Here is a 12,419-nt window from a genome sequence, read left to right on the forward strand (position 1 = left end):
CTTCTCAATCAAAGAAAAAAAACAAGAAATATAATGGAGTCAAAGAGTTGTAAAAAGCACATACCACATTCATATGTTTCTCCTGTACATTCAATTAGAGAGGGAAGAAATTCAGAGCAGCCCATAGATCACAGACAATTTAGAAGAAATCATTTTAGAAGTAGAGCTGCATCACTCAAGAATGAAGGAAGGATGCATTTGTTTACACAAAAGGTAGATGAGTTTGTGATCTGTGAATTGACTGGACATTTCAAAAATGAGGTCAAAAATCTTATAGGTATAGGAATGGAGGGATGCTGAGATGCTGAGTGATGGCAAGTGGAAGCAAACAGCATGGACTGACACGTGCCTTGATGCTGAGGCCTCATCCTGGTGGCATTAATGTTGACCAGGAACTTAACTGGACCAGTGACATAAGAAACGTAGATTCAGTTAAATTGAAGGGGAAGTATCTTGATTCACTTCCTGACACCCCAAGAACCGTTCCCTGATCCATGAGGCACGAATCAGGATTGTGATGGAATGCTGTCCAGCTGCATGGATAAAGACAACTCCAATAACCCTCAAGAAGCTTGCACCTTTTGGCAAAAAACAGTCCATATGATCAGCACCCCATATGTTACTCCGAAATTCAGTCGCTGAGAAACCAGTGCATAATAGCCATATCAAATATCATCTAAAAACATGTACTGCAATTGCTTGCCCAGGCAAATCTAATCTGACAAGTCCTCTCAAACTTCTACCCATGATTTTAAGTGCCATTTAATCCAAAGCAAATTAAGCCATTTTTTGGAAATCCACAACTTTCCTTTCACACATGCATAAACCATTCTTGGTTATCATAGACACAGCATTTTCTCAACAGACTACAAATTAATAATGTACTCACCAAATCTCTTCATTTGACTGTGCTGCATGCAACTTTTTTCCTTGAGCTGATTCTAATTTATCTCTCAACATTTGACAAAGACAGTATTTAGTATTTGAGTAATGGCTGTCATATCTAATTGCCTGCAGAATGGGAATAAATGGAAAAAATTCAGTGATTAAACCCATACTTTCTCAAAGGACTAAGAAGCATAAACTTCCTTAAAAATAAATCTTGCCAATTATTTCAAGTTGGTTCAAAATGTTGTAAAATTATATGTAATGTAGTGGCACTAGAAAGTTTGTGAATCCTGTAAAATTTTCTCTATTTCTGCATAAATTTGACTAAAATGTGCTCAGATCTTCACTTAAGTCCTAAAACTAGATAAAGAAAACCCAATTATAACACAAATAGCATTATGGGAATGGCCATCGGGAGATCCCTCTTTTTCTGGCATATGGTTAAATCTTGGTTTCCAGACTCAGGGAATTCACACCTCTAGGGCACCAGAAATGCTAAGAAACTTGTGGCTGAAATCAACTTCTACCTCATTCAACATTATTCAGAATGGATGTGCTAAAACTGGAGAGGGTACAAAGGATATTCACAAAAATGATTCTAGGATTGAATCGCTTGTCATATGAAGAGCGTTTGATGGCTCTGGGCCTGTATTCATGGTATACCCACATAGGAGATTGGTGGGTAAAATCAAAGCTCATGGCATTGGGGGGAAGACATTGACATGGATAGAAAACTGGATGGCAGATAGAAAGCAAAGGGTAGCGGTGAATGGGTGTTTCTTGGAATGGCAGGTGGTAACTAGTGGGGTGCCACAGGGCTCGGTATTGGGACCACAGATGTTTACGATTTACGTCAATGATTTAGATGAAGGCATTGAGAATAACATCTGCAGGTTTGCTGATGATACTAAGCTGGGTGGCAGTGTGACATGTGATGAGGATGTTAGGAGAATTCAGGGTGACTTGGATAGGCTGGGTGAGTGGGCAGATACTTGGCAGATGATGCTTAATGTGAGTAAGTGTGAGGTTATCCACTTTGGGAGTAAGAACAGGAAGGCAGATTATTATCTGAACGGTGTAAAGTTAGGTAAGGGAGAAATACAAAGAGATCTAGGAGTCCTTGTTCATCAGTCACTGAAGGTGAATGAGCAAGTGCAGCAGGCAGTGAAGAAGGCTAATGGAACGTTGGCCTTTATTACAAAGGGAATTGAGTACAAGAGCAAGGAAATCCTCTTGCATTTGTACAGGGCCCTGGTGAGACCACACCTGGAGTATTGTGTACAGTTTTGGTCTCCAGGGTTAAGGAAGGACATCCTGGCTGTAGAGGAAGTGCAGCGTAGATTCACAAGGTTAATTCCTGGGATGTCAGGACTGTCTTACGCAGAGAGGTTAGAGAGACTGGGCTTGTACATGCTGGAATTAAGGAGATTGAGAGGGGATCTGATTGCAACATATAAGATTATTAAGGGATTGAACAAGATAGAGGCAGGAAATATGTTCTAGATGCTGGGAGAGTCCAGTACCAGAGGGCATGGTTTGAGAATAAGGGGTAGGTCATTTAGGACAGAGTTAAGGAAAAACTTCTTCTCCCAGAGAGTTGTGGGGGTCTGGAATGCACTGCCTCGGAAGGCAGTGGAGGCCAATTCTCTGGATGCTTTCAAGAAGGAGCTAGATAGGTATCTAATGGATAGGGGAATCAAGGGATATGGGGACAAGGCAGGAACCGGGTATTGATAGTAGATGATCAGCCATGATCTCAAAATGGCGGTGCAGGCTCGAAGGGCCGAATGGTCTACTTCTGCACCTATTGTCTATTTCAGAAGTATGAGGGGTGACTTGATCGAAACCTATCGAATGGCGAAAGACCTTGATAGAGTGGATGTGGAGAGGATGTTTCCTATGGTGGGAGAGTCTAAGACCAGAGGACACAGTCTCAGAATAGAGAGAAGTCCTTTTAGAATAGAAACTAGGAGGAATTTCTTCAGCCAGAGAGTGGTGAATCTTTGGAATCTTGGAGGCCAAGTCTTTACATATATTTAAGGCAGAGGTCGACAGACTCTTGATTAGTCAGGGCATAAAGGGATATGGGAAGAAGGCAGGAGATTGGGGCTGAAAGGAAGATTGGATCAGCTATGATGAAATGGCAGAGCAGACTCGATGGACCAAATGGCCTAATTCTGCTCCTCCATTTTATGGTCTTATCCTATTCTGCTGGTCGGCTATAAATAATGGATATTTTAACCTAGTGTAGAGAACAAGATGATTATACTGCATGGCCAGCAATTGTTGGCAGAATATATAAATACATATATTTAACATAGAACAATACTGACAGCACAGGAACGCTGTCTTTGGCCCATGATGTCTGTGCCGACCATGATGCCATTTAAACTAATCCCATCTAACTTTATCTGGTCTAAATCTCACCAGTCACCTCTTAAATATCTATTTCCACCATCTCCCTTGGGAGCACATTCCTGGCATCCATCACTGTGCAAAAAATAAAGTTGCCTTCCAAATCTGACCATCTATGCTCTCTATGGCTCTGATCATTTCACATACTTCTAACAGGCCGCTCTTCAAACTTTGAAACTCCTGATAAAACCCTCACACTGCCAAGGGTGGTGGTAGAGGCAGATACATTAGGGGTATTTTAGAAGCTCTTAGATAGGCGCATGGATAAGTGGAAGTCTTTGTGAGAAGAAATGGTTAGATTGATCTTAGAGTAGTTTAAAAAGGCACAGCACTGTGGGCTGAAAGGCCTGTAATGTTCAATGTAATTGTCCGACATTTCCTTATAGCTAATACTCTCCAGGCACATACCACAGATCTCCTTCAAATTTCCTTTTCTCATCTTAAATGTCTGGCTTCTTATACTGGGCATTTCCACCTTGGAAAAGCTCTACCTACCCCATTTTTACAAATGTTCTATCTTGGAAAATACTTCCAGAGCAGCTGATGATACATATTTGTCAAGAGGCATAGAATATCTGATGTGGAAATTATATATTAGACTTTTCTCATATATGTCTGTTCAAATTAAACTATAAAGACTTTGAGTGGCAACGGATAAGTATTTGTGAAATACTAGGGGGTGATATACTGTACCCTTTCCATGAGGATTTGTAGAACAGGAAATGCTGGAAATATTCAGATCAGGCCATATCAATGGGAAGGGAAATTTTCAGGTGGGCAATCTTTCATCTGAACTGGAAAGTAGACAAGAAGTTGCTGGCAAAATGGGAGTGGGGATATGCCTGTAGGGTAAAGCCGGGGAGAACATGGGGATAGGGTGTAAAGGCTATCTGGTCAATGAGTGAAATAGGAGCTGGTAGGGAGGGTTTGAAAGGATATGAGCTACACGCAGGCAAACACCAGGAAAGCACGTTGATTGACATGGATGTATTCGGCCAAAGGGCTTGCTTGTTCGCTGTTTAATTCTTATGATTCCAGAGCAGAGAACATAAGACAAAAGAACATAAGCAAAAGAATGAGGAAGTTTGCAAAATGCAAAGCCAAAGGATATGCCCAGCAGGTCATATGCTTCACTCTCAGACAGGAGACAAAGGAGGAGGAAATAAAATCAAGCTGAACTAATACTAAAGGTGGATGACTGAACTAAAGTGTTGATTGTTGTCATGGAAGTGGCCTGCCCTGCTGTGTATTTCCAGCATCTACAGTTCTTTTTGTTTTCACCAAATGGATTTGGTATTGGTTTTATGACTACCTTCAATTTACATTTCAGAAAAGACAAACTTAGAATAACGGGACAAGCTTACCATTGATCTTACTGTTCTAAGATTTTGGGAATTGTTCTGTTTACTACTTGTATGTGGAATCACATATAGAGTACATTAAATTATTAATACATGCAATTGGTCCAGTTAAGAAGACAAATTACAAGCTCTGAGATTGTATTATTGCAGTTAACAACAGACATATTACATTGCACCTAACTACTCACGTAGGTTAGGTATTCCTTTAACACATTTTCTGCTGGTAACAGTCCTTCCTTCCTGAATATGGAGGGATTCCACATGGCTGCCCGGGCTATCATCACTGAAGAGGCATTTGTTGCCCAGCGGAATGCTTCAATGCCTTCATAATCTTTGATAATCTCCTGAGATCCTCCACTGACAGGAACAGGAAAGTGATTTTAATATGGATGAAGTTATATAAAAACTGTGCTTTTCTGACAAGACATACAATACTACAGAATAAATGGTTTTACTATTGTCTAAATGAACTTAATTTTACTGTTTCCAGTGCTTCCGATGTGGCCTCTCTACTTTGGTGAGATCCGATGTAGATTGGGCGACCGCTTTATTCAGAAAAAGTGGAGTTTCCCAGTGGCCAACCATTTTAATGTCAATTCCCATTCCCATTTCACCATGTCTGCCCATGGCTTCCTCGACTGTCATCATGAGGCCACTCTCAGGTTGCAGGAGCAACACCTCATACTCCGTCAAGGGAGGCCTCCAACCTGATGGCATGAACATCAATTTCTCCAAATTCTGGCAACTTCTCCCCCTCCCCTCCCCTCTCCTCTTCACCATCCCTCTTACCTCTTCTCTATTCACTTGCCTATCACCTCCCCTTGGTGCTCCTCCTCCCTTTTTCCCATGGTCCACTCTCCTCTCCTACCAAGATTCCTTCTTCTCCAGCCCTTTACATTTTCCACCTATCATCTCCTAGCTTCTTACTTCATCCCCTCCTCTCCCACCTAACTGGCTTCACCTATCACCTTCTAATTTTTACCCCATTCCCTCCTCTCAGCTTCTTATCCTGGTTTCTTCCCCCTTCCTTTCCAGTCTTGATAAAGGGTCCCAGTCCAAAACGTCTACTGTTTATTCCCCTCCATAGATGCTGCCTGACCTGTTGAGTTCCTCCAATATTATGTGTGGGTTGATCTGGATTTCTAGCATCTGCCGAATCTCTTGCACTTCTATTATACTAATGTTATATCTTATAATGGGATAATACACCACCATTTTCTGGATAATTCACTTATATCAACTGGAGTTCATGAATTTCAGACATAATTCTTTTAGCAGCTCTTAAATAAATCACATTTTCTGAATATCAGATGAATTTAGCTGAGCTACCATTCAAGGAGCATTCTGGGAGTCGCTCTTCAATGGAGTTTGGAATCTATGCTGAAGAACACAGTGGAAGCCCAGTCCTGTTATTAACCAATCAGATTACAGATTCCGTAGAATATTAATTACCAGGACATGAGGCTTGGCCAGATATGGAGCAAGTGCTTTTGGAGATATGCCGTGGAGTATGGTAAGTTACATAAGTGAAAAAGGCAATACCTACCACAGTCATCTAAATCAGTACGTAGAACTGAAATGCTTGTATGAGGCTATTTGGATGTAAGGTATATGAGTTGAAGAACTGACAGGATATTCTCGATTTATTGACAGCTGAGATCCTGCACATCTTTTGGTGAAAACATTTACAGATGTGGAAAGATGAAACTATTGGAAATATTTCTGTTGAGATTGATTAAAAACTAGTTCTGCATGTCAATGATAGGAGAGGGGAGCTAAAATTAGATTGGAGCTGTCTTATAGCAAGTCATTGTAAGTTGTAAGGTATGTAATTTGCTATATTATATTTTGGTTGGATGTCCTGTGAACTTTAGCTAACTGGTGGCTGGCTTCCATCTGTCTTGAAAGACAATGGGTGATGATCTTCATCATCACAAGTCTGGGCAGAAGGTTTTGGGGATCCTGAGGTGCACAGTTGTCAAGATCTCCCCTCTCGGCCTCACCAGTGTTATCCAAAGGAAAGCTTATGTTTGGCACCAGCTTGGCTGCAGGAGCTGCCTGAAGGACGTTCAATCACATCCAGCTGCCTTAGGGGCTCCACTCCAGATTTTTGGTCTGGGTTTACTCCCATAGCCTGCCTCTCTCCTGAGGCTGCCCACAAGACAGTGGAGCTATTTACTCATAGCTAGGGACCTGGTTAACGAACACGAGGGTGTGTCCACACACCAGTGGGCCTGAGTGCTACGTGTGCAGGGGCCAGACCTCCTCCCTGTCCCCTGTAGTTCAGCGTGAGTCTGAAAGGATCTCAGTTTCCGTGTGTTGCCAGCAAAGAGGCACTACACAATCATTGATCTCACTTCAAGGACTCTTCATTTTATTATTTCATGTTATTTCATACTCATTACTTATTGCTATTTATTTTTATTAGCATTTGTAGTTTGTTGTTCATTGATCCTATTTATAGTTACTGTTCTACAGATTTGCTAAGTATGCCCGCAGGAAAAAGAATCTCAGGGTTTTATATGGTGATACGTATTGTATGTACTCTGATAATAAATTTTGCTTTGAATCTTTGAAATCCCATCCACATTCATTTTCACTGTTCAAAACATGCTACGTTACATATTAAACAACACAAAAAATATAGTTTGTAAACACTTAAAGGACATTTTCATAGCATCTAATATTGTTTCAAATGGATAAAGGAATGAAATTTAACATATGTGATCTAAAGCAACACACAGAAAATGCTGGATGAATTCAGCTGGTCAAACAGCATCTATAGAGAAGAATAAACAGTTAACGTTTTGGGTGATCTAAAGACTACTCTTTCAGCAGAGGAACTGGAGAAGTTTGTGATTATTCACGAGTGGAATTTTACTAGCATCTGGCTTTATGCAACCAAACTGTGCTAAACACATGGATGCACTAGAGTGGGATAAAACTAGTAGGACTGGGCCACTTTGTTACTCCCACTGTGAGTTAAGGATTTTTCTTGTATCCTCCAGCTAGACAATATTCTGGAATTGAAACTTATAATGGAGATTTGAGATCTGTGAATGAAAATGACAGATGGGGAGAAGTGAAAAAAATTAAATTAGATTAAATTAGAAAAATAGGGATAAGGGGAAGAAAAAGCAGATTATGAAAGAGGAAAAGTGATGAAAGGAAGGTGAGAAAGAAAAATAGCATTTCTTTGTCACAGTAGAATTTACTGCATGCAGAAATTAAACAGTTTGAATTACTCATTCTTAGCACCAAAGATCAGAATTGTGTTAACAACTGTCATATCATTAAAGGTTTAGCTGAGTTGTTCTAAGTTTTTGTAAAATTAACAGGAGTGAGCCATCTTTTGTGAAAGGGAAGTAAATAAGTAGCATAAATTTTCTGACATATTACAGAAAATTGCAACTCACAGTACGCCTTCTCACCTAGCTGGCTAACGTTAAAGAATATTTTGTGTCATGATGTAGTCAGTGATTTTCCCAGTATGATAGCCCAATTCTACTCGGTGCATCTGTAGAAAGGATGTGTAAGTATAATTTTTATAGAAGCTTTGTCAAAATTCATTCCTTGAAAGTTTTGGAAAAAGGACAAAAATAAAACTGTGTTGTAATTTTACAGGAGAGCAAAAGAGTAAAATAAATTCACAGATTAAATTAAGGAGCACAATACAACAAAGTGTCTGAACAGGAACAAATTATTTTGAATAGACAGAGGAAGATAATTAAATAATAAGTGCGCCATAAGACTAATGCATCTCTCCTGATAATAAAAGAATTTGAGGCCTGTCTTTTGCCTAGTTTTGAAGATAATACTGAATATCATTCTAGACTACAAATAGCTTGGCAATTAGTTTCTGAAACAGCTACTCAAAATGGCTGATCTCAAGTAGTGGCTGTCAAGTAGTCACCCCCAGTTTGATTTAACTTTTCATAAGGGATGGGTTACATTAAGCAGGTTGCTTTCCTTAACTAATAGGTCCTGTTACACCCATGGAGTTAACTCTACATGCTTGGCTGGGAGATTTACTGTACTTACTTTGCTATTACTGGGATCGACACAGCTTCGGAGAGTGCTTTAATTACGTCACAGTGAACAGGATGCTGTGGCCTTTCCTCTTTCCTTCTGTTGAAAAGACAGATTAAGTGTTGCAAGGTGTTTACACAGAAGAAAGACACAACATCTTTACGTACATTTCTCGCAGCATAAAGCTGGACCATTAGCTATCACTGTCTCAGTTTCCTCCTCTGTAACTCCCACCTCCCCCACACTTGTCTAATTCTGGCTTCTTGCACATCCTTGATTTTTGGCATTGCAGCCATGCTTTTAAGCTTTCTTGTTCCCAGGCTCTGGAACTCCAACTTTAAAGTGCTCCACTGCCCTTCAAAACCCTATTAAAACTTCCCTTAGAGATTTCCCAGCTTAAAATGTAATTCACTGTCAAATTCCATTTCATAACACTGTGTACCACTTTAGAATGAAAATCAAAGAATAAACTTGAACTTGAGGTGGTAGGAAATAAAAAATGCTGTAAACATTCAGCACATCTAGCAGTATCTGAGGAGAGAGAAATTTTTCAGCTGCAAGGCTCCCTATCACCACATTAGAATATTATTTTCCCATAAAGGTACAATAAAAATGTAAATTGTTGCTGTCAAGAACGCAGAGTCCTTCTGGTATTTCTGGCTTATAAATTCAATAATAGGTCCATTTTACCTATAGAGCATTTTACTGACCTGTTTGTTTGCAGCCTTCAAGTACTAGTTAACATTTCAAATTGATCAAGCTGGTATTGCTAAGAAGCTGGAAGGGTGGGAAAGTATAACAATGATGGGAGACCTGACATATCACATGTGCAACCATCAAATACCATCACCCTCCAAGTCACAGACCATGTGGAGTTGATTACCACACTAGCTCATGAAACATCATCACCACAGACAATCAAATGACGATAAGACCTCGGCCCTTCTCAGTGCAACCAGCAATGGCCAATAAATGTGGTCAGAGCAGGGTCATTCAAGCCCCAAGATCATTTTCCTTTGGAGTACAGAGATAATTTATTAATGGGTTTTCAATTCTGATGTGTTTATGGTTGAATAAATAGGGAATGCTTTATTTGACTGTGAAGTTACTAACATATTAACTCACATCAAAATGGAAACGCAGAGAGGTTGGCAGAAATTCCTTTATGTTGTGTTACTGCTTTGCTAGAGTGAGTAGATAGAATGCTAAAAATGGTGCAAAGAGAGATGGGGAATAATTATCTTCTGCAGCTTTAGCAAACAGTTGGTAATGACATCCTTCTCCCCTTCAGGAAACCTGTGTAGTTTTTTAAAAACTATGCTCTGAAAGCAAAGAAATTGATCCTGATGCATTTCCTTAATTTTGCAAATTTGTAAGATACTTGCAAAAGAATGGATCCCTGCTACAGTGGTGGAGTTATTTTCAGGAACAGTAGCTCATATCACATCAAGGCAGGAGCTGCAGTAAACCTGACTCTGCGCCACTCATTTTAGTTTTCCGACAGTGCCTACCCTTTCAGTGTGGTGATTGCAGTAAAGGGATTGTCACAGCAATGGTTGCCATTGCTGAATGGCTTTGACAGCTGGTGAGCTGTCCCACCCTATCCCCACCTCTATGCTCACTGGCTGTCACTACCAAAGAAGTTAAGGGTTTGCAAATATCTGACATTCAGAGATTAAGCCAACTTTCTAAAAGTATTCATTAAAATATTAGGTTATTGTTTTTAACATTTAATGTACTAAGAGGACACATACAGTAAAAATAAAAACAAAGAAACAAACTTAAAATAGTAAATACCCCACTGATCTTTCCACAGGGAACCAATGATGATTCACTCTACCCCTTTGAAAAACAGTACAAAGGCACTGTAAAATGCCATGGTTTGCTTTGGCCATGTCCTCACTGGAGTCAATGACTTCTGCAGGGAAATTCAGAAAACCAAACTTGTCTTGCCTCTGAACATTGAGGATTTGATTATGCCATTGCATAACAGGCAGACAAAAAGCCTGTAATAAACAATCATGATGATCTGGAGCTTTGTAATACTGCAATCTAGCAAAAACTGCAATACAGCTAAGGCAGGGACACAAGTGTCCCTTAAGCCCTCTGCAACAATCAGGAGCTACTGTCTTTCCAGGTGTGATATTGGTCAGAAACTGAAAGCACTATACTAAAGCTAACTTATTTAGGGAATAGTCTGTGGTAACAGAATCAGCCCTATTTACTCATGGCCAGACCCTGTATCACACAGTAGGTCTTAACCATATTAATATGTTGATTCCTGCCTGAGCTACACTGACATTAATGGGGCAGCAGTGTGTTGTAGTGGTTAGTGCCTTTGCTTGGCAACTCCACCTATCTGGGTTTGATCCTTACGTTGACTGCTGATGTGTGTGGGGGGTGGGGGGGCATGGGTGATACAGTTTCATTTCACATCCCAAAGAGTTGCTAATCGTAGTTACTATGATTTACCCATGCTGTAGTTAAGTAAATGGGCATGAGGAAGAATGCTGAAGGACAAAAGGAAATAAGACTTGGAGGGTGGGGTGGGGGTTTGCTCTGTTGGGAGCAGGCATTGATCTCATGAACCAAATTACTTCTGCATTGGATAAACTACAGAAGTTGTTGAAGCTGTAAAAGTTAACAATTATTACAGCATTTTAAAAAAGTTTAACAAAAATCTTATAAATAAAACACACTTAAAACACTTAATTAAAAACATTAATTGACTACTACTTTGCTTCTGCCCTTCACAGATACTCTCCTTCACCAAAATGAGTCGGCAAAATGTCTAACTACACTCAGTGAGTGAATGCTGTACCATCCACTTAGTGGCTACTTTATGAGGTGCCTCCTGTACTTAATAAAGTGGCCACTGAGTGTACGTTCCTGGCTTTCTGCTGCGGTAGCACATCCACTTCAAGATCCAATGAGCTGTGCATTCAGAGATGTTCCTTTGCACACCACTGTTCTAACACATGGTTATTTGTGTTACTGTCTCCTTTCTGTCAGCTTGAATAAGCCTGCCAATTCTCTTCGGACCTGTTTTGTTAACAAGGTGTTTTCGCCCACAGAACTACTGCTCACTGGATTTTTTTTTGTTTTTCACACCACTCTCTGTAAACTCTAGAGATAGTTGTGTGTGAAAATTCCAGGTCAGCGGTTTCTGAGATACTCAAACATCAGGCACCAACAATCATTCTACGATGAAAAGTCACTTAGATCACATTTCTTCCTCATTCTGATGTTTAGTCTGAATAACAACTGAACCTCCTGACCATGTCTGTATGCTTTATGCATTCAGTTGATGCCACATGACTGGCTGTTTAGATATTTGTATTAACAAGCAGATGTAAAGGTGCCAGCAATAGTGGTGGAGGCAGATACGATAAAGTCTTTTAAGAGACTCCTGGATAGGTACATGGAACTTAGAAAAATAGAGGGCTAAGCATAACCCTAGGTAATTTCTAAGGTAAGGACATGTTTGGCACAGCTTTGTGGACTGAAGGGCCTGTATTGTGCTGTAGGTTTTCTATGTTTCTATAATAAATTGGCCACTGAGTGTAGTTCCTGTGTTGGACCATGCGACTTCCAGCTCATTTGCCTAATTTGTTACCAAAAGTAACTTTTGTTCGTTGGTTATCCATTTTTTTAGCAATGGGCATCTCTAATAAGAAATCTGCTCTTCTGTGTACCCTTCCGCTACTGTCATCATATTGTATCCCA

General features: G+C 40.1%; 1 protein-coding gene across 7 annotated transcripts in view; it reads right to left on the minus strand.

Moving 5' to 3' along the window:
- Positions 1 to 12,419, minus strand: part of dus2 (dihydrouridine synthase 2) — a 114,027-nt gene that overhangs the window by 26,990 nt on the left and 74,618 nt on the right. For 6 of the 7 annotated variants that reach the window (XM_073069953.1, XM_073069957.1, XM_073069950.1 and 3 more), the window contains 3 exons: positions 8,706 to 8,792; positions 4,853 to 5,021; positions 890 to 1,011 (listed from right to left, as the gene is read on the minus strand). In XM_073069953.1, the coding sequence (XP_072926054.1) occupies positions 890 to 1,011; positions 4,853 to 5,021; positions 8,706 to 8,792 (378 nt within the window). The remainder of the gene's footprint in view (positions 1 to 889; positions 1,012 to 4,852; positions 5,022 to 8,705; positions 8,793 to 12,419) is intronic. The other variant, XM_073069952.1, reaches the window with a different exon arrangement.

The sequence above is a fragment of the Hemitrygon akajei genome, chromosome 17 (assembly GCF_048418815.1).
Source record: "Hemitrygon akajei chromosome 17, sHemAka1.3, whole genome shotgun sequence".
NCBI classification, from domain to species: domain Eukaryota; kingdom Metazoa; phylum Chordata; class Chondrichthyes; order Myliobatiformes; family Dasyatidae; genus Hemitrygon; species Hemitrygon akajei.